The sequence below is a fragment of the Periplaneta americana genome, chromosome 15 (genome assembly GCF_040183065.1).
Source record: "Periplaneta americana isolate PAMFEO1 chromosome 15, P.americana_PAMFEO1_priV1, whole genome shotgun sequence".
In the NCBI taxonomy this organism is placed as follows: domain Eukaryota; kingdom Metazoa; phylum Arthropoda; class Insecta; order Blattodea; family Blattidae; genus Periplaneta; species Periplaneta americana.
The window spans coordinates 10550350-10573737 of NC_091131.1; the positions used below are offsets into that span (position 1 = coordinate 10550350).

At 33.3% G+C, this 23388-nt stretch overlaps 1 protein-coding gene across 1 annotated transcript in view; it reads left to right on the forward strand.

Moving 5' to 3' along the window:
- LOC138714624 (uncharacterized) overlaps positions 1 to 23388 on the forward strand; it is a 37107-nt gene that overhangs the window by 7923 nt on the left and 5796 nt on the right. The window contains exon 2 of the mRNA XM_069846656.1: positions 8007 to 8126. Within this exon, the coding sequence (XP_069702757.1) occupies positions 8007 to 8126 (120 nt within the window). The remainder of the gene's footprint in view (positions 1 to 8006; positions 8127 to 23388) is intronic.

Here is a 23388-nt window from a genome sequence, read left to right on the forward strand (position 1 = left end):
GACCTCAATCAAAATTTAGATAGCTGTGGTTTTTTATACAATTTTTCATGCTCTTTCCAGTTATAGTGAAACCATATGCAAACTCTAACACTATATTTATGAAGTAAATTCTGTTAAATATTACAAAGAACACTGTGAATTAAAACATTGCCTCCAGATCAAACCTATGGAGACGACAGATGTCCGTCTTTGATATTAAGCTACTCATATCCGCCAGCAGCTACGAATGCACCATAGTGCAATGTCTAGCCCGAGCGTGCTCTGTGCCGAGGACCGCTGCTTTAGACAACTGAGGACAAATATTTTACTGGAGGTCGTACATCCATTTTATGTAATAAGCAAATAAATTACCCTTTTCCTGCGATTATTCGAACCTGGTTTCTCTGCACTTGTAACCATAAGAAAACAAATTAGTATATGCAATTGATCAACAATTAAATTAATCTTCTTTTTGCCTAACCGCCCCTTTTATCCGACTTACCGCTGCTGGCGGGAAGGGAGGTTCGTGTGACCGTGCACTAGACACCTTATCAACGTGAGCCTCCCTGGTCATGAATCGACATGACCCAGGACCACCACCGAGACATCAGAAGACAACAAACTAACCTCCAGTCCCGGACGGAAGATAAATGTCTTCTATTGTCCATGCCTGGATTTGAACCTCAGACCGTTTGGTTGGGAAACGCATGCGTTGTAATTAAATAAATACAAGAGATAAATTGATAAAAAGAGTGTTTTCTTTGTTATGATGTTTCGAAATATCACAAACACTTTCGTAATTGGTTATGTAATTTTATACCATTGTAATGTTTTTCCACTAAAGTTCGTTGAACTTAATACGCGCTTTTATACACATCAACTAGCTTATGACCCACTTCTACAATAACCACTATGAGAAACTTGTCAAGAAACTCACAAATTTAAACATTATCACCCATACTAAACTACTGCCGTTACAACATTCCTATTTACTGATTTATTGTTATTATAACAAAGTTACACGCATTGTCAAAAACATAGAGTTACTCGAAGTATGAAGACCTTTTTTAAGTCTGTTAAATATTATTTAAAAAGTTTCCACAAAAATAAAGACACCGTGTCTTTTGCAAAAGACTGTAATTTAAAGTCCCGATACTGCCTTCATTTCAGTTGCTTTGGTAACATTTATTTCGAAATATAATAATAAATTTAGCTTCCCTTATGAAAAGGTTGCCAGATTTGACAAAACGTATTACATGTAATTTGGAAACACACCTAAAAGGTAAAATGATATACATGTGAAACGGTTAGGGAATCGGATATGCAAAATGTCAGAAAAATTTATACCCAAGTAGAGTTTGTGCTCATTTACAGTTAAGAAAGTGGGGGTGGAAATATCATCAGATAGGTTAGAATGATTTGAATGTCGCGAGAATAAATAATATTACGGATTGATTGGCATTGATATCTAAACCACAATATCTAAAGAACTCTGAGCGGTTTTTGGTATAGACTTTGCAATGTATTCATTCTGAAAGTTACTAATGACGAGAACAAAATGGCGGCCGCGTTTTAATTTTATATTACGGCTGTTCACATAAATAAATACAATATTATTTTATGAATGAATTGGAAGAATTACATATCCTATCTAAACATTCTATAGCAAAATTTTTGCAACTTCAAAACTGCTCTGACTTTTGAATAAAGAAAGACCCAATCCCTCTTCTTTCCGTGTCGTCAGATTACAGCCGATACGTGAAAGTTGGGGGTGGATTTCCAGAGTTCTTGTAGTTCGTGTAGCATGGAGAAAAATGTCTAACTCTTTTCTTTAGATAAGATGTACAATTTTCCATTCCTTAAACCTCAGATAATCGCTTTAGCGACTGGGATAACTAATTTCATTTCGATTAATAGTTTGGAATTATTTACAAGTTTATATTATTAGAATGTACCGAGACATAATGTCCACACCTGTGGAGTAACGGTCAGCACGTTTGGCCGCGAAACCAGGTGGCCCGGGTTTGAATCCCGGTCGGGGCAACTTACCTGGTTGAGACTTTTTTTCCGGAGTTTTCCCTGAACCCAATACGAGTAAATGCTGGGTAACTTTCGGTGCTGGACCCCGGACTCATTTCACCGGCATTATCACCTTCATTTCATTCAGATGCTAAATAATCTAAAAATGACCCGAGACATAATAGTGCACAAACATATTTTTATTAACAATGAACACATTGTTAGGTGCGGATTTGATTCTCCTCTTTTGTCGTATTCACAACACAACTTTAGCTGTTACATCATAATTATGCTAAATAACGTAGAGACTTTTTAGAAGCCTAAAATGTCTTAAAGTTAGTTTCGTTTAGTCTTACAGGATTTCCGGTTTATTTGGGGAGCGAGACTTTCAAACCACAAACTATATCCGACAACAAATTCCCCACATAAAAATTACTCGTTTCCTTCCTTTCAATCAGTATTTTTATTCAAGCAATTCTTTAAGACGGGGAATCGCCGGCAATATGGCTGACAATGAACTGAACTTCACTTCAGTCCAGTCAGCGAGTCTAAATTTGATTTAAGATTGTATCCGACCAGATTGTCAAAATACCATCACCTTGCCTTTCCTTTCTGTTTCCGTTGCCAAATAGCGTATTTCCTGGTTTCATTCTTAACAGAACGAACTCAAATCAAATTTTATTTTGTAACAAACAAGTATATTATGTGCATTATGTTCCGGATTTTCTTCGATCGAAATAATATAATATTGGCAACGACGTTTTACAATATATGTACAATGTTTTACTCAGTATAGGATATAGAAAGCTGTGTATAAAATCAACACAGAAATAATCAATGGGTCATATTTAGAAGTTGGTAGCCTTTGACAATTTGTGAAACAAGAGAACATCATTTATGGTTGCTAAGACAAAGCCTTGTTCTAGTATTTTACAAATTGTCAAAGCCTGCTAATTTCTATACATGGCCCACTTGATTAAGCTGTTTCTTTATTGTTTTATACATAGGTTTCTTATGGCAATGTTAAGTCCATAATACGTTCTAGACCCAGAAAAACACAGGTAGAATATCAGTTACGATGCAACGGGCACGTGGAGATGTGGAACCGAATAGATATAAATAAAAATATATTTTATCAAAATCGAATCATCTTGTTACCAGAATGAGAGGAAGAAAGACAAATAAAATTCTAGCATTTCTTAGAGGACGAGACGGTTTAAGAAGATAAATATACAGGGTGTCCGGGACAAAATTTACCAATAAGAAAGTTTAATAACTCACCAAATAATTGATGGATGAAAATGCTGTTTGCGAGAATTGACAAAGGGACTTCCAAAGTTTCGAATGACCACTAATAAACTTCTATGTGTGCACCTCTTGTAGCACGACAGATGTCCAGGCGATATACAAGTTCTTGCCATGTGTTTCGTAACATCTCTGGAGTGACAGTTGCACAAGCAGTGACAATTCTCCGACGCAGATCCTCCAAATCTGCCACTACAGTCTTGTACACAATGTCTTTTATGTATCCCCCCAAAAAAAGAAGTCCAGTGGGATTAGGTCTGGGGATCTGGGAGGCCATGCTGTAGGTCCACCTCGACCAATCCATCGCTGAGGAAAGCATTCATTCAAGTGATCTGTAACATGTAATGCATAATGAGGCGGAGCTCCGTCTTGTTGGAAAACATGTCCCTGTGGAATTTGAGGAATGGTGTAATTTTGCAGCATATCAAGATACACATTTCCATTGATAGTGTTTTCCACAAAAAAGAACGGTCCAATCACAGTTTCATGTGTAAGTCCGCACCAAACATTAATCTTAGGGATGTCTCTTTCCAATTTCCTCACTACATGCGGATTTTCTGATCCCCAGATGCGACAATTATGCCTGTTGACGATCCCGGTCTCAAGAAGCTTTCTATGCCAAGTTGTTATTGTGTGCCTATCTTGTGGTTGCTTCTCAGGCCACTGTTGTCTAAATCTTCTCTCCACTATCTTCGGATACTTGAATTCGGCAAGCCAATAGCAGCATTGAACTTTTTGTTGCACTGTGAACGCCATTTTAATTACAGCTATGTCAACAACAATGACCAAATGTTCCCAACATCACACATAAAACTTAAAATGTCCCTCTTTCATTTGCCGCAAATTTCATTTTCCTATGAATAATTTCGAGGGAAAAATTGTTCCGGATCCGGGTATCGAACCCGGGACCTTTGGTTTAACGTACCAACGCTCTACCACTGAGCTACCCGGGAACTCTAACCGACAACGATCCAATTTTTCCCTCTATATCCACAGACCTCAAAGTGGGCTGACATCCGTCAAGCAACCAACTTGGAGTGCACACTAACTCCGTGTGACTTAAATTGTGGTTTTCTGTTAACGAGCAGTGACGTGTATTATGCAGATCAAGATTTCAGGTATAACTCCCTGTAAAGTTGATTTGAATAATTTCGAGGGAAATTATTCGAAATTATTCAAATCAACTTTACAGGGAGTTATACCTGAAATCTTGATTTTCATTTTCCTATCTCCATTATTACACGAGTTATTAAACTTTCTTATTGGTACATTTTGTCCCGGACACAGTGTATTATTATTATTATTATTATTATTATTATTATTATTATTATTATTATTATTATTATTGTACGATAGGCCTAGTAAATAACAGTTATGCAGCCTTTTAATCCAGTCTCTAGCCTGGAAGAGCGTTGACCATTGCGATGAGACTCTGGTTATAGTGTTTTCATTAAGGTCACCCTCGTAATAAAGTGCGTATCTATTAATGAATGACACGTGAGTTTCGCATGACCTTTCTCCTCAGTAGTACGCCATGTAGTATCGTTACGTAACTACACATTGCCTCACATTGTGAAATAAAGCGTAACATCCTGACACTTCAACGAGATATCGCCATTATTTTAAGATCCAATCTTTATCACAAATAGATACAATTCCCCACTTTTCAAGCCACTCGCGTGTGGGATATTTTTACACGCTACATCAACACGAATGATTCTCTTATCATTTATATGAATAATATTTATTTATGTTGATCTTTTATGTGTCCAAAATAAACTTTACTCTTTCCCAGTTGCTTCCAGTGATTTCTTCCGTCTACGTATAGGTAATATCCAGTTCAATTAAAGCGATTTCTGAACGTCCGTTGAATAATATTTGAGGTTATGAGGACTCTACATCCTACTATTTATTCTACAGACTTTTTTAAATTGTTCACATCTGAATGAAATTTACAAATATCCTGTATTTGAACATACGCTCATGTTTTAATTCAAAAAACTAATATTTGCGACAAACTCACGTACTTCCTCAGTTCTCGTAGGTCATCATATGTTTGCAGAGGTTTTGGTACCGGAGCCATTTGCCAGAAATACATAGCCATTAATACTGGAATAAAATCTAAACTTTTCAGAGAGTACTGACTTATCTAACACACTTACAGTAATTAACACTCCCCCTGATAGATTTTATTGAAACTGTGTCGAATATAATTTAAATAATCATCAAATAAAATATACATTGCAAAACTTTCCAGTCTACATAACTATTTATTTCAATTAAATTTAATTTAAACAAAACAACACGTCGATTTAGATATTGATGGAGAAGTTTAAAACCAGTGTTAATTGCACCCTCATCCCCTTTTGAAATTTCAAATGACATTCCTATATTATGATAATTAGCTAATTTGAAAGAGTAATCAATCATGCATATCATTCATTTGTTCTCACATTTTTTTCTATCGTCGCCTGGCAACCTCGATTGTTGCTTGTAGGATGAAAACAGTTTATTCAATTAATTAAATTTACTAAATTAAATGTTCAAAATGTATTGCATTGTTAGCTAGACAGTAATACAGCATATTTCGGAATTCCTCTACATAGCATTGCCATAATATCAAAACCGTGCATAAATAACGTAAATCCAAACGTCTGCTTTTATTATCCATAATATAATACACATCCATAATATTCCTTAATGTTAGTTTGTGTTACTACCTGAAATAACCTGTAGTCAACAATAGTTTGTAATTTTATTCTCTTCAGCTCTAATCAACAATTACAACAATACAGGTTGCCAGACGACGATAGAAAAAAGATATGAGAATAAATAAATTATTATTATTATTATTATTATTATTATTATTATTATTATTATTATTATTATATATAAACACTGAATACTCTTTCAAATTTAAGTAATATCATAATATAGGGGTGCCATTTGAAATTTGAAGGTGAGGAAGTGGAACATGAAATGCAATTAACACTAGTTTTAAACTTCCCCATCAATATATAAATTTATGTGTTCTTTTGTTGAAATTAAATTTAAATGATTTTTTACTTGGTCATTTAACGACGCTGTATAAACTACTAGGTTATTTAGCGTCGATGGGATTTTTGATAGCCGAGGATTCGCCAAAGGTTACCTGACATTCGCCTTATGATTGAAGAAAAACTCGGAAAAAACTCAAGCGGCTAATCAGCTCAAGCGGGGATCGAACTCGCGCTTAAGTACAACGCCGGATCGGCAGGCAAGCACCGTAACCGACTGAGCTACGCCGGTGGCTAAATTTAATTAAATTAACAGTCATTTAGACAGTGAAGTTTTGAAATGAAAGCCTTAATCAATAAATGTAGATGATAGACTTAACATAAAGTAAACTATAGCCTTGGAGTCCCATTTTCTTGACATCATATCATAATTCATATTCTTCCTTATCGCATATTTTATAAGTAGGCCTATATAAACACACATATAATATAAATGTGTGTTTATATAAGCCTACTTATATGTTTTAATTATAACAAATGTTAAATTTATTTTCATTAATTTCCCTACAGAAACTTTGCGTATAACGAGATAGTGACGTCATTCCATAATAGTACCGAGCTGTAAAAGTGAAATTAATATATAAAAACATAATTTGATGGTGATGCGAGATTTTTTTCGCCTTGCCATAAGTGCAGAAATATTCAAAGTTCGCAGCTACCAATTACCGACCTCATCATCAGGAAAGAAATACTATCTGTTGGATGCGTTACCAAGAGATGTATTGGCTCCATCTTCCGTTACCGAGAGACTTTCTACATGACTGGCTCTTGGTAATGCATCTATTTCCTAGCTTTCCTCATGAGGGAACCAAAACGTTGGATGTTTCTGCATCTGTGTCACGGTACAATAGTACATTATGCATCGAGCCTATAATGGTAGTAATTAAGACGCGAGTATGTTTGTTTATGAAACGAGCGCAAGCGAGTTTCATAATTTTCATACGAGCGTCTTAATTACCGTTACAGGCAAGTTTCATACGACTTTTTATGCTCGATCATATTTCTAACTTGAAATTATTCATAAGTATTCATGTTATGGTTATGTAAGTGAGGAGCGGAACTGACCTTCTAAATTGTGAGATATGCGCAGACGCGAAAGTATTGATTTTTTCCGAGGAACGAATATCATTGACCTTGATATAATCTAGAGAATAACATGAACATTAGTCTTGATATAACCTGGAAATTGATTTAGAATTGAAAAACAAGATGACAAATTGAATTTATTTGAATATTATTTACAATTAACGAGTAACAGAACATAACCTTCTGCGACAGTATTGGATTTCCAGCCTCCGTGACTTTTCGCTAGTTGTCTTTCGATTGCATATCCGAGAATAATCGATACTTGCGCTTTTATAATGCTACAATGGTGATTTCTCATTGGCTGAACAACTGAACTATAATGAATAGGTGTACTTTAATGAGGTGCATTAAAGGGCTACTACCAGGTGTATAATCACTACATTTCGGCATGGTCGAGCATAAAAACTAAAAAAAATCTCACCACCAATCCTTAAAAATCATACCTAACAAAATTATGGGAAAACGTAGAGCTAAACTGCGAGGAACTAATCGCAGACGTTCCAATAAGATCAGTTTGGGCAAAGTCACAGTATGTTTCATAATGTTAACATTCCTCCACAGGCAGAAACGAGTATCGGACCAGAGACTGGCAGAGCTGGAGACTTACATGGCATTGAGAAGAATGGCAGGGAAGCTGGTGAACGTACCGGTGGGATTTGGACAAGTCGACCCGGCCAAGATGTAAGTCTAAACTCACTCGATCTTTTTCTGATGCAGGCCTAAGAGGTCGGCGCCGGAACACACGCTAGGCAATTTAAGAACAGATATATTCAGAAGTTTCACGACCACACACTCTGCAAAAGACTTGCATAGTAAGATCTTTAACAGTAGCCAACAGGTATGTTGTGAATTTCCATCGATTCTGCATCATATTTTCTCAAGAAAGTGTACATTATGGGTGCTTTCAAAAAGCTAGCATCGTCCAGTAATTCTGAAATGTAGAATAATAAAATTATACTTATACTAGTGGCTTGTGCAGCAAATGCTGCAAACTAAGTTCATTAGACGTTCAAATAAACATTTTTCAGATTTATTTTCAATGAAGAATACACGGACATTTTGAAAGTTATTTGCTTCCATAATAATGAAACATACTCCCTCTGAATATTTTTTTTATGCCAGATACTTTTTCTTGAACCTATACATCTTCAGTTTTTAAGTTTGAACGCAAAAACGCAAGTAACAGTGTCAGGACGATCAGTGGGGTTTTTTTTATGTGGGAGTAAAGGGATAGCTATTTCAGGTCATTGTGGATTGTAGGTGAAAGTTAAAAAAAGTCAGGTTTGTTATGCTTTCGAACAATAGACATAGCATCTCGGTATAGCTGCTGCATGTTTCGTGAACTACCTTGAAATTTGTAGAGGGTAAAATAATTTTATCCTGCTAAGAGATCTTGCTGAAATGATCGGGAGACTACAAAATCTTGTAGGCCTCTTATTTTATCAGTAAGTAATATATTTTGGTCTTTCCATCTAATTTTTGCGCTCTCTCGAGCCAATACTGAAGAGAATCACGCACAGAAATATCTCCACCACACCGCCATGAAATATATGAAAAAGATCCAATCCCACTTGATTAATAACTATAAAAATGTTTGAATTTTAATAACAATATTATTATCTTGAGTAAGTTTTATAGTTTTCAGTAACATATACTGGTATGTACTGTATACTATATAGCCGCCACTCAGTAAATTATAGAAATGAAGATTTAATTTAAGATATTCTCTACATCTACTTACATACTCCAAAACGTTTCACTTTCATATCATCAATAGGCCTATAGCATGTATAATTAATGAAAAATAGTCATATCATGGCATTAACTACAATAATATTTCATTTCTAATGGTAATAATGTCATCAAACCACCTCACGTTTTGTAGTTTTTAATATCCAATACACAGCTGTACTCAGAAAATTACACACCACAGAATCAGACCTGTAAATAATTTTAATAACTCTTCAAGTTTTTAATAGCCAATTAAATTTGAGCTCTAAATATGTCAGCAATCTTGCAGATCATGGCCTTCGTGTAATATTGTTTACTGTAGTGTGTGTTTTGTTTTATTCTGAAAAGTCTCATAACTGACGACAGATGGATTTTGGAAAATAGGAAAATTATGTTGAAAAATTTATATTTCACTGAAAACTACTATTTTTCTGAAAAACTTTGAGTTCCAAGCTTCAAAATGAGGGGTCATTTATTAAAATCCGTTCAGCCGTTTTCCCGTAATTTCATTACCAGTTCAAATTATATATATAGATAATTAAACGTAGCTCATCGTTACCATGGAAATTTTATGCGATGTTCATTCTGAAAAATTATAAAAAGAAATCTTACATTTAAATTAAGACATAAATGGGAGATATATTATATTTTATTAATAATATTACCTTACATTCTCTAAAATTTGTTAATCCCTTATTTAATAATCAATATTTTAAACCGTTGCGTAATTCTCACATAAATGCTTGTAGAAAATTAATGTCGATATAAATTTTGTTAAAACATTCTTACCTTTTTAGGTACTTAATGTTAAAAAATAAAAATATATTGCCATAGCTTTTTTACTAGTGGCGGATACTTGACTACTCGTCATTCATCCATGTGAAGCCAGTTGTGTAAACCAATTTACCGACAGAGTAGTTGCCCAGGTTGCGCCATAGGAGACTGGTCTGCGCAACATGTAGATGAAGAAGTGAGATGATATGGGAATTTGTTGGATATCACAGAGGAACCATAACTCTAGGAGAAAACCCCTGGACCACTGGGCTTGCCCAAAACAAGTTAGGCCTATAAATCGGAGATACACCGGATATCGAACCCGGGTCCACAGAATTATAAGTCCAGCGCTTTAGTCGTTAGATCACTGTGGCGGCTGTATTGCCATAGCAAATACTATACAAGTTACAATACTCTGGACACTACATTCTTACAATAATAATAATAATAATAATAATAATAATAATAATAATAATAATAATAATAATAATAATAATAATAATAATAAAGGTGCGCCCGATAAGGCATTTGAGATTACATTCTTACAATGAAAAGTTATTATAAATTGTAATCAGAAAACACTGTTCAATCAACCAAGAATGACCAATATATAGATAGCTATCTGAAACTAAAATATAAAAATAGGATATGTAAAATCAATATTGCCAACATTTAATATATAAAACTTCCTAGGAACCTTCGAAATCTGTGTCATTGTCTTTTATGGAGATGTAAATTCATCTTTATATTTTTTTCCACAATTTAACTGTTTTCAATATTTATTAGCATTTTATTTAAATAATGTCCATATTACAAGGACACGAAATGAAAGTTCGGAAACTTGTAGAGAGTTATCCAATATATGTACACCTTCTTGAACACACGGGTGCATCTTTTGCATGGGTGACGCAAAAAAATGTGGTATAACGTCATGGGACAACTTAATCTACGCACGTTTGAAGAAAAAAAATGGGTGCATGCCTCCTCTGAAGTGAGATTGCATTGCATTGTTGTCAAAAAAATATAATTTAAATTCAAGTTAATGGAAAAAAGATATGCTGATGATAAAAAGTTGAAGTACGACTACATAGATTTGCAATATGATTTAGTGTTCTACATAGGAAAGATAAATAATGAAATTCTTTGCGTTTCTGCTCTAAATAAATTGTGTGGAAAAATAGTAGTGTACAAATGCACTAAAGGCCCATTCACAATGAAAATTAAACATAACCGTAACATAAACACAGACGTTTGCGCCCAGGCTACCAAATGGGATCATTCACAATGATTCACATAAGCATTGACATAAACATTACCGTAAGACGTTAACATGGAAGTTTGCAAACTCCAAACTTTCATGCTTATACTTACGTGATATGCAAACAAAACACAATCTTGGAGCGCTGAAGTATACGACAGAATATGAGGAAATGGCGTCGTTGTTATGTTTCCATGGTTACCAAGTATGTTTGCTGTTATGTTTATGTTCCCATCGTGAATGATGGTATGACTTCTTGATTTTACTGTAACGTTAAGTTAACGCTTACGTTATGTTTAATTTTCATTGTGAATGAGCCTTAACTCATATTTCTTCGCTAACGAATTATTTTCGTTTATTGGTTATGAAAACAAATTTCATATGCAGCAAAATATACTTATGTTGTAGATATTCTGCATAATCTTCTCGGTTAAGTTTTGCAGAATTACTTGAATTGTTTTCTCAAATAAAATATTTTTTGGATCTAAACAATTGAGAGCAACTCCTTTCCACGTGGGAGTAAAACAGACGCAAAAGAAATGTGACAGCTTCTATAATGCATTCTTGAAATTTTCCTCCTGCATGTCTTCATAGGATTATTATTACTCCCAAGGGAAATATTTTCCTTTAATTTAAATTCTTCTCTTAAAAACTTGTATTATTAAATGCTTTCCTTGGGTCGAAGCGCACATTATGAGTATGGCAATTTAAAATAAGCTGGTAAAACAAGTGCATGACTTGATGTATGCAATAAGAACCCCTGGTGGCTTTATAATTTGATTACTGTATCTTAATTTTTATTTAGCTTACTCAATTCGATATTGATCAACTTCTTATTATCTATTAGCGATATTCGAATATTATAGACACAGCATTTAACGTATTCATTCCTGAACATTATATAGTTAATAGCGGTAGTAATGAAGACATATAAATAAATTGTTCACAATTAAGCTGATAATTAAAACGTAAAAGCGAATTATTTAAAACTAGTTTAATTTATAGTAAGCATCAATACTAGAGATGGTAACACTAGTGAGTATTCAAGCTTAAAGAAACCTATCTTAATTTTCTGCTAAATAAGAAAAAGAAAACACTTTGTGTATGTAGTATTTATCTTGTAATGTCATGTTCTTTAAAGGAAGACTCCACTTAAAATCATGAAAATTTTTCAAAAAAATTTTATTGACTATTTCACTTCTTTAGAACATATATTTTCATATCCCAAATGAATTTAGTTAAATTCCCATCACAAATATTTTATTTTTTTTTTAATTAAGGCCGTAAGGGGACGTGGCATTTAAACAGCTGTCAAAATTATTTTTTCATCAAAAATTTCCTTTTTAAAAATTTCTGTTCTAAAGTTGGCTCCCTGAAGTTATTAGATGAATGTAGCTGAGGAGAATTTTAATAGGTATGTGTTACATAGATATCCATTTTTCCGTAAGTTTATTTTTCTTGATTCAACACCAACTTTTTTATGGCAAATAATAATCAATCTGGATGAAATTTTTACTGCAAATATTTATAAATTAGCTTCATATTTCTATCCATTTATTTTGTAAGAAATGCTGCTAGTTTATTTTGTTAATTTTTTATTAATTATAGGAAAAATAATATTTTCAAAATTAAAAAAAAAATTCAAAGTGAATAAATAAGATATTCTATAAAATGAATGCATAGAAATGTTTTTCTATATCTTGTGAATGTATCTAAAAAAGGAAGCTTAAAAATTTAGATCTTCTACTGAAAACTTGGGTTTGAAAATAATTCTGAAAGAAATAGAAAAAAATCAAAAACCAAAAAGATTTGGGTTTTGTTAGTCCTTTACATCGTAAACATGATCTCAAAATTTGGTTCAAAAAAGTGATTAGGAAAAAAATTGTCATTTTTAGTAGTGTCCTCTTAAAAATTAATTAATCTCGTCACCAGTGTCTCTTAAATTTGCATTATTTAAATCAGTAGAGTTTCGTAGACACTGATAGTCTAACGTTTTCGTACTAAATATTTAAAAGAACCAAACTTCCACTGGTCGAATGTTTTTCTAGATATATAATATTATCTGGAGAAACGAAAACTTTTTTTTCATGTTATGTTTATAGTCCAAGGTGATGTCCATATAAACATTTCATGAACTGTAGTAAAAAAATCCCACAATACATACTGAGAATTATTCTAAAATGGATGTGAATATCTAGGTCTACACTAGAATATACCACAATTGATTTTCAGGAATTAATAGCAGACTTGTTTACACGCAGAAGAGTAAATTAATTTATATTATGTACGTAATATTAACCTAATACACTGTTTATAATCTATAATAAAGGTATCAAAAATATAAATAATGTAATGTTTCGCATATAACCATGAATTATTTCACCTTTTTCATTAAATGTGCTGCCCGAGGCGAGAATATTTCAAACAAACGCTGTGGTGATTAAATCTGTTGAATTTAATTCATAATGAACAAAAAATCTCAAAGAGCAAATATTCATATTTTAAATCTTTGTGTCAGATTGTTTTATTTAATAATAAACACATAAATGAACTGTATATATTTGTCATACTGTAACTAATTGATTAACGTTGTGTGCGGGAATAAAAGCACGCATAAATTGCTATCAAATCAAACTAAAAACATTGTAGCATTAAAGCTAAACGAAAAAGCCAAAAGAGGTGGGAAAAGATGCATTATAGGGGCCAATCTCCTTATTGATTAAATGGTATGAATGCTACTATCGATATGTATTGTTGTTATAATCGACATAAAATATGTTGCCAACTTCTAACTTAACAGTCAGTTTTATATTGTTGATTTGTAGCCTACTTCAAAATGGAAATAACGGCAGTAATAGTGAAATATATTTTCCCTGGACCAAAAATATAATACAAACTGACTAAAATCACATCAGTAGTAAATTTTTTATTTAATTTTTTAATTTGGTAGCATTTAATGCTTATCGAATATCGAATGCTAAAAACGCTAATCGAACCATTACTTCCGCTGACCTTTTTTTTGCGTATAATGTGTGATGGATGGCCCCTATAATGCATCTGTTCCCTAATTATTATGTTTACGTTATTGTGCAATTGGAGATGTTACTTAAATGTTTATAACCTTCATTTTGTCTTTTAAGAAATGTTTTCTCTGTAGGATAATTACATCTATATTTACATTTACGGTTGGAGTTCATTTTGACATTTAAAACTTCGACCACAGACTTGAACACTTATAAGCTTTAGATTTCCCACCGAGATAAGCAAGAAGAACTTCATACGACATTTTCTAGACTTTCTTCTCCTTCCGCCAACTCAAACAATTCTTTATACTCTTTCTGTTATTGAAGTGTAGACTTTTCAGAAAGGAGCTCTAACATAAAATTATTTTCCGATTCCTTCATATCACGTGGAATATCTAATACACCATTTTCATCGCTTTCTTCGCTTATGTTAATTAAATTATAATTCTGTAAACTTCTATTGCTATAAGAATTAATGGCGACCAAAAAAACAAATACCGACCAAAGAAATCATAGCAACTGGCCTTAGCAACGCACTTCTGTTGTCATTTCATTAATTTTCACAACTACAAACAATTTAATCTCCAATTTTTTATATATTTTTTTTAATTCCTGGTATTGGAAAAAATAATGTATACAACAACACAAAGTAGCTCATTTTTTTCGTTTGTGAGATTTTAAAATTCGCCTTACGGCTTGTTTAAAAAAACCTCTCACGCGTAGAAAATTGAGTCGCTTTGTATCCTTGATGTATAAATATTTACAGTACTCCTTTCAGAATTCTGTTAGGTGGCAATTTCTCTGTGGAATGAACAGCTGTTTTAAAAGAGGGCCGTATTCTACAACGTAGTGGAAAACATACATTTCGAGTTTCTATTTTGTATTTTAATAGAAACGTTATTAGGTAAGTGGGCGGCCCGGCGCGGCGGTGGAAAGCAGAAAAGTTGGATCCATCTTGCTAACAGCTCGCGATCAGCCCTCCATCTTAATTATTCCGACAAGCTAAAGGCCGGGCGAGCGGCCGGCGCTACTTTCGTGATGAGTTAGTGGTTCGGTTTCACCGTAGCTTGCTTTCCAGATAATTCGATTTTGATAACCTTGTTGCTTGCTTTAGTCCAGAGTATTTTCCATAAAACAACTTACCACTTCAAATTTGATTCTCGAGATTTTCCTTTCAATCTAATTGTAACCGTTGAGAATTTTGTAAAGCCATCTGAATTCATTACTTTTCATAACTCTGCGGTCGCTATTAACGGTCTTGTATTCAGCTTCCTGGGGCTACACAGAGAGCGTTAAGGCCACTTTCATTAAAATGTCGTTAGACCCTAGTTTGTTTCATATAGACCTAATCTTCAATAATGGTTTTTAACTGTGTTGTGACTTTACCGACGAGGATTATCAAATAATAATAATAATAATAATAATAATAATAATAATAATAATAATAATAATAATAATAATAAGAGAGAATAATAATTTTGAGAATAAGGTGCTTAGGAAAATATTTGGGGCTAAGAGGGATGAAGTTACAGGAGAATGGAGAAAGTTACACAACGCAGAACTGCACGCATTGTATTCTTCACCTGACATAATTAGGAACATTAAATCCAGACGTTTGAGATGGGCAGGGCATGTAGCACGTATGGGCGAATCCAGAAATGCATATAGAGTGTTAGTTGGGAGACCGGAGGGAAAAAGACCTTTAGGGAGGCCGAGACGTAGATGGGAGGATAATATTAAAATTGATTTGAGGGAGGTGGGATATGATGATAGAGAATGGATTAATCTTGCTCAGAATAGGGACCTATGGCGGGTGGCAATGAACCTCCGGGTCCCTTAAAAGCCAATAAGTAAGTAAGTAAGTAATAATAATAATAATAATAATAATAATAATAATAATAATAATAATAATTTGCAGTTTGAAATTTTGGCAAACAAAGAAACAAACGCTAGGGTACTGATAAAAAGAAGCAAATGCTAGAGAACGGATAAAATTAAATAAATGCTAGGGAAGCAATAAAATTGTGCGATAAGCAGCCATAATTGGTTAAAAGACGTCCTTTAGTACCGTTTTATTGATCGAAAGTCTTATGACGTAGTGAAAGTGTAATAAAAAAAGGTAAAGGTATTCCCGTTATATGCCATGATGGCACTTGGGGGGCATGGAAGTAGAGCCCCATGCTTTCCATGACCTCGGCACTAGAATGAGGTGGTGTGGTCGGCACCACGCTCTGACCGCCTTTCACCCCCGGTACTCAACCTCGGGGCCGGTCTGAAAGTTTGGAAACGAGAAAAAAATCCTGTCACCACCTGGGATCGAACCCCGGACCTTCCAGCCCGTAGCCAGCTGCTCTACCAACTGAGCTATCCGGCCGCCCAGTAAAAGTGTAATAGTCATAATAAATATGTATTTTTTTAGTAGGTTGTTTTACGACGCTTTATCAACATCTAAGGTTATTTAGCGTCTGAATGAGATGAAGGTGATAATGCCGTTGAAATGAGTCCGGGGTCCAGCACCGATAGTTACCCAGCATTTGCTCATATTGGGTTGAGGGAAAACCCCAGTAAAAACCTCAACCAGGTAACTTGCCCCGACCGGGAATCGAACCCGTGCCACCTGGTTTCGCGGCCAGACGCGCTGACCGTTACTCCACAGGTGTGGACAATGTCATGTCTTGGCAATGTCTTCATATTGTACCGGTCTCTAGCCATCACCAGAAGCCTAATTCTTGCAAATTAAGTTTTTCATATGAAATGATATATCTGACACAAGAAGGAAATAAAGGATTACATTACTACAAAGTTAAGTCTTTCAGGCTGACATAGTTCCCACAATGATTTACGTTTTGTTTTAACATTTTAGAAAACAGACGATAACTTATAAGGTGAAAATGTTTTCGTAGAATCCTCTGAAAAAGCCCTGAAGTGTGTATTGAGCATTGAGTTATACATAATTCGAGAGATGGCTCGTGGTTAAAGAGGAAGTCTACAACTGCAAACTTACGGATAGCAGAATGCATAAAGTATGAGGATACGAGGCAGTGGAGCAGTGACAATGGACCACATTGCCAACGATAATCCTGCACTTAGGGTACGTCACGACGTCTTCATTTTACGACAAACCTAGGCAGATGATGCTCACATCACTGCCTTTGTGAATTGTTTACTACTATAGGCGCAATGGTGCAGACTATATGCTGCTTGGAATTCATTAACGGTTGTGAGCTCTAAGACGCAAAACACGTCGTTGGTAGCATCTGGCGTCTTAAAAACCATATTTTCAAAATTCAGATCAAATAATAATTTATAATTAAATGAAGGAAAATTAAAAAAAGAAACAACAGAAGTAATAATTAAGGAAAAAAGGCGGTGAAGTAAATATACAGGGTGGCCCGAAATTCACTACCCAGTACAATGAAAAAAAAACAGAGATCGAATGGTAAAATTATATTTTAACAGATGATTGATTATATAGCAATTTACTCTTATTTACATTAGTAACTAATTGTCAGATGAAAGTGAAGGGCGGGTAATTTTAAATGCATGGGGAGATTAAAATATATGTTTTTAGTAGGTTATTTTACGACGCTTTATCAACATCTTAGGGTATTTAGCGTCTGAATGAGATGAATTTGATAATGCCGGTGAAATGAGCACAGAAAGTACCCAGCATTTGCTCATATTGGGTTGAGGGAAAACCCCGGAAAAAACCTCAACCAGGTAACTTGCCCCCAACCGGGAATCCCCGGGCCACATGGTTTCGCGGCCAGACGCGCTAACCGTTACTCCACAGGTGTGGAAGAGATTAAGATAATCTAAGTTCAATAATAGGTAGTGACTTTTGAGCCACCCCGTATTAAAAAAAGGGAAAACTTATGGACGAATGAAAGGACTAAAGAAAGGAAAACACTAAAAAGAGGAAGAGTGTAAGAACAGACGATAAAAGTCATAATGAATAAAAAAAGTGACAGGATTTTCAAATTCCATTGATTGCGTAACAACTTTATTTTTAAATGTGATTTTAAGAATTGTATATTATATTAAATTTAATGACAATAGTGTGAGGATTATATTACACTAATGTAATATCCTGTTATAAATTGATTATTGTTACTATTTTTCTTAATTGTACGGATAACATATACAGGGTGTAACAAAAAGTTATATCAAAACTTTAGGGACATTCCTCACATGTAGAGAATTAAATTATGTTATATATGAACACGGTTCCGAAAACGCTTTATTTCCTTGTTAGGGCTTGGAAAATAAAATACGCTTGAAAAAAAAATGAAATACGATAACGCATGGTCCTACCATAATATGTATCAACGATCTATTTTAAATATTTCAACAAGAAATGCACGCAAAATACAACTGACGAACCTTAAGAGATAAGAAAGACAACAGCTGCAAGTCATTACAATTTCTCTGTCGTATGCCAAATATTTGATATTGATAAGACACTATTATCACTCCGAAAATAAAAATGTTTATGTGAATACGTACTATAATTTACACCGCTTCAAATATTCTCTTTCCACCGGAAACAAAAGAAATTTAAACGCATTTATTCTAGAACCTTAAAACGCGTAGGTTCTAGCTAATAGACCTATATTTCTTATTGGTCCTATTGCAGAAATAAAGCTATAAAACCCATTATTCGCATTATATGTCCTTTCTTTTATATACCTAGTTCGGTAAGTAAAGAAATCCATCTATCAGCGAATGTAATCGAGTTACAATTCGATTCCGTGACTGAATTTCAAAAGAACAGGCTTTTGCATAATATATTGCAGTTATGTGGGAATTGTACTTTTACGTTGAGATAATTCTATCTTTTAAATGCGTTTGCGAAATACTAAACTAATTTCCATACGCTTTTCTTTCGTGCTCTACATCTGAAAACAACACAGAAGTACAGGACTCCGCGGTCTAATCATAATTGAATTCACATTGCCTTTCCATTTTAAGAAGGTCTTTGAGAATTTCATTAAAAGGTTTAAATACGGTCTACTGAATATACAATGGGATCCCAAGACATATATTTCAATTATATTACAAAAAGTAACATCATTTCGTGAACTGAATATGGAATATCTAAAGCTACTTATAGTTTTTTTTTATTCAGTGAATATAGCCTATTATCGACAATAGGGTTTGGACAATGGTTGAAATATGTGTTTCGAAAGCATACACAACAATAGGTGAAATTTTCGCTAACACAACAGTTATTAGAGAATACATACATAAAATAGTAGGCGACATTATTTCAAAACATACATTTATCAATAGGCGAATACGTTTCTATCGTGTGTTCATTTTCAAATGGGAGCGTCCGGCACTTGTTTTTCGTTGATAACGTCATTGATGTATTTTCCAAGCTTAACCAAAGCATTTTAACATAGTAGATGCTTGTATTTTTTTGCTAAATAAATTATCTATACTTTGAGGATTATGCTCGCTCCATACATGTACTCATGGCCTCATGGGCACCAAAAACAGATGAACACAAGGTATTAAATGTGCATATAACATTAAATTATGACGTAACAATAAACTACGTACTGTAAAACACGCACGTAACTAAAACAAGGACGTAACAATGAACGAACTACAGTAGTGTAAAACACGAACGTAACAATAAACGAACTACAGTAGTATAAAACAAAAAGGTGACAATAAACAAACTACAGTACTATAAAACAAATAACAAAAAGGTGACAATAAACAAACTACAGTAGTATAAAACAAAAAGGTGACAATAAACAAACTACAGTAGTATAAAACAAAAAGGTGACAATAAACAAACTACAGTAGTATAAAACAAAAAGGTGACAATAAACAAACTACAGTAGTATAAAACAAAAAGGTGACAATAAACAAACTACAGTAGTATAAAACAAAAAGGTGACAATAAACAAACTACAGTAGTATAAAACAAAAAGGTGACAATAAACAAACTACAGTAGTATAAAACAAAAAGGTGACAATAAACAAACTACAGTAGTATAAAACAAAAAGGTGACAATAAACAAACTACAGTAGTATAAAACAAAAAGGTGACAATAAGCAAACTACAGTAGTATAAAACAAAAAGGTGACAATAAACAAACTACAGTAGTATAAAACAAAAAGGTGACAATAAACAAACTACAGTAGTATAAAACAAAAAGGTGACAATAAACAAACTACAGTAGTATAAAACAAAAAGGTGACAATAAACAAACTACAGTAGTATAAAACAAAAAGGTGACAATAAACAAACTACAGTAGTATAAAACAAAAAGGTGACAATAAACAAACTACAGTAGTATAAAACAAAAAGGTGACAATAAACAAACTACAGTAGTATAAAACAAAAAGGTGACAATAAACAAACTACAGTAGTATAAAACAAAAAGGTGACAATAAGCAAACTACAGTAGTATAAAACAAAAAGGTGACAATAAACAAACTACAGTAGTATAAAACAAAAAGGTGACAATAAACAAACTACAGTAGTATAAAACAAAAAGGTGACAATAAACAAACTACAGTAGTATAAAACAAAAAGGTGACAATAAACAAACTACAGTAGTATAAAACAAAAAGGTGACAATAAACAAACTACAGTAGTATAAAACAAAAAGGTGACAATAAACAAACTACAGTAGTATAAAACAAAAAGGTGACAATAAACAAACTACAGTAGTATAAAACAAAAAGGTGACAATAAACAAACTACAGTAGTATAAAACAAAAAGGTGACAATAAACAAACTACAGTAGTATAAAACAAAAAGGTGACAATAAACAAACTACAGTAGTATAAAACAAAAAGGTGACAATAAACAAACTACAGTAGTATAAAACAAAGGTGACAATAAGCAAACTACAGTCGTATAAAACACGATCGTAACAATAAACGAAATACAGTAGCATAAAACATGAACGTAACAATAAACGAACTACACTACCATGAAATATGAACGTAACAATAAACGATCTACATAGTATAAAGATATAATGCACCTTCTTAATTAATTAATTACTCTCCAGCGAACATTATATCACTTTTGATTTTAATACAAATATTGCTGTGAAGCTAGTGTAAAATGAACATGCGTTTTGTATTAGAAAAATTTCACATTCACTCTGAGAAAAGAAAAACTGGCAAATTCTTGAAAACTGGTGAAAATTTTGAAACACATAATTAACTTCCAAAATATTGTTCCGTATTAGTCCATATTGCACTTATTATAAAACTGAACTCATAACTTAACATAAGATTGGGTGGATAAAGGAAAATGTCCTTCAGAAAATGACACAACGAAGTGTATTCAGGAAGCTGTCACAGGGTGGTATGGTTTGTGTCTAAGGAAGCTATCACTCAAGTTGTGATACCACAGATTTAGTCCCAAGCAGAACGCCAGATGAGCTTCAGTGAAATCAATAGAAGCACAATAAATCCGACCTCTTTATCCCATTTAGTTTCAATTATCCGGAACAGTTAATTATCTCTTTGAATGCTTGAAACACAACTGGCAATCACTTCCCTTTGTAAAGAAGTGTCAGTTTGTTTGCGAACTGTTCAAGGCACGCGCGACAAATTGTTTCAAAAAAGAGTTCTAGTAATTACTAACCGACATTATCTTGTAACAGAAGCTTCTGAAGGTCAGCTTCCCAGAAAATATTATTCCTGTATTCCACAAAGACATACCTCGAGACCTATGTAATAACAACAGAGGTCATTTCAAACCATAATGACATACCACAATACAAGAAAGTGCCCAAATAATCACTGAAATCTACAATCAGAATAACTACGGTATTCATAATTTTTCAAATGTGATAAAGGACATATAATAATTAATCATTTTTTTAATAAAATAATTTTTCGGAGATGTTCCCAGTAATAGGTCTACAGTAGAAATCAAAACTCTTCATTGATCTTATTATCGTCTATGGCTGTCTTTAATTTTATCTGTATCGTCTTTCAGCTATTCCCGTTACCATGGAAACAACTGAAATTAAATTTCCTAATTAGGCTACTTATATCTATACTAATAATAGATCTGTAGCCAAACTTTTTCTGGTAATTTTCGATTTTCTAAAAATAATTAGTGTTAACATGTATAATTAACCATCCTGAAACCGAAAATCGCTTTTTTGAAATGTTTGTTTGTATGTCTGTCTGCCTGTATGTTTGTTACCTTTTCACGCGATAATGGCTGAACCGATTTATATGAAAATTGGAATATAAATTAAGTTCGTTGTAACTTAGATTTTAGGCTATATGGCATTCAAAATACTTTATTTAAAAGGGAAATTGTAAGGGGGCTTGAATTAAATAAATCGAAATATCTCCCTTATTATTGATTTTTGTGAAAAATATTACATAACAAACGTTTCTTTAAAAATAATTTCCGATAAGTTTTTCTCTACACAAAATTTTGATAGGACTGATATTTAATGAGACAATTTGAGTTTAAAATTACAATAACAACGCCATCTAAGGCGCTGTACTGAAATAAAAACAAATGACCTCGTCTATAAGGGACCTTGGACAACAACAATCGAAAGCTAATAAACACAGCCTACAGAGAATGTTTCTGTGTTTGTATGAAGTAATATCAGAAGCTAATTAATTGTTTAATTATTATTTCACCATTGGAAAGTGTAGTTTCTCTAGAGGGACATAATTTTCTACAATGTTATTACAGTAACTTGTGAAACATATAGCAAGTAATATAAAGTATGCACATTAAAACTAAATGATATGTCAATCTTCATTAAACTATGGTTGTATGTAATAACAATTAAGAAACATGTTAAAGGAATTGTCATTGCACCAAATGGTTGCTCTCTGGATCAAAATGACCGCATTTTAATTATTTAAATACAATTTAAATTAAGTAACATATTAAACGATTTATCCTTCTATCAAACACGAATGTTCCCTGGATCAAACGTCCTATTTTAACAATGTAATTACTTTATATTTATTTCTAACATGTGCAGCGGAGTGCACGGGTACGGCTAGTACTAAAATATATTTTAACATTAACGATAATTTACCGACATTAGGACACTACAAAATGAGTTATTTTAGGAACTGGTTATAATAATTGTATTACCTACACGTATTCGATTTCATGTTTGTGTAAGTCTATTTATAG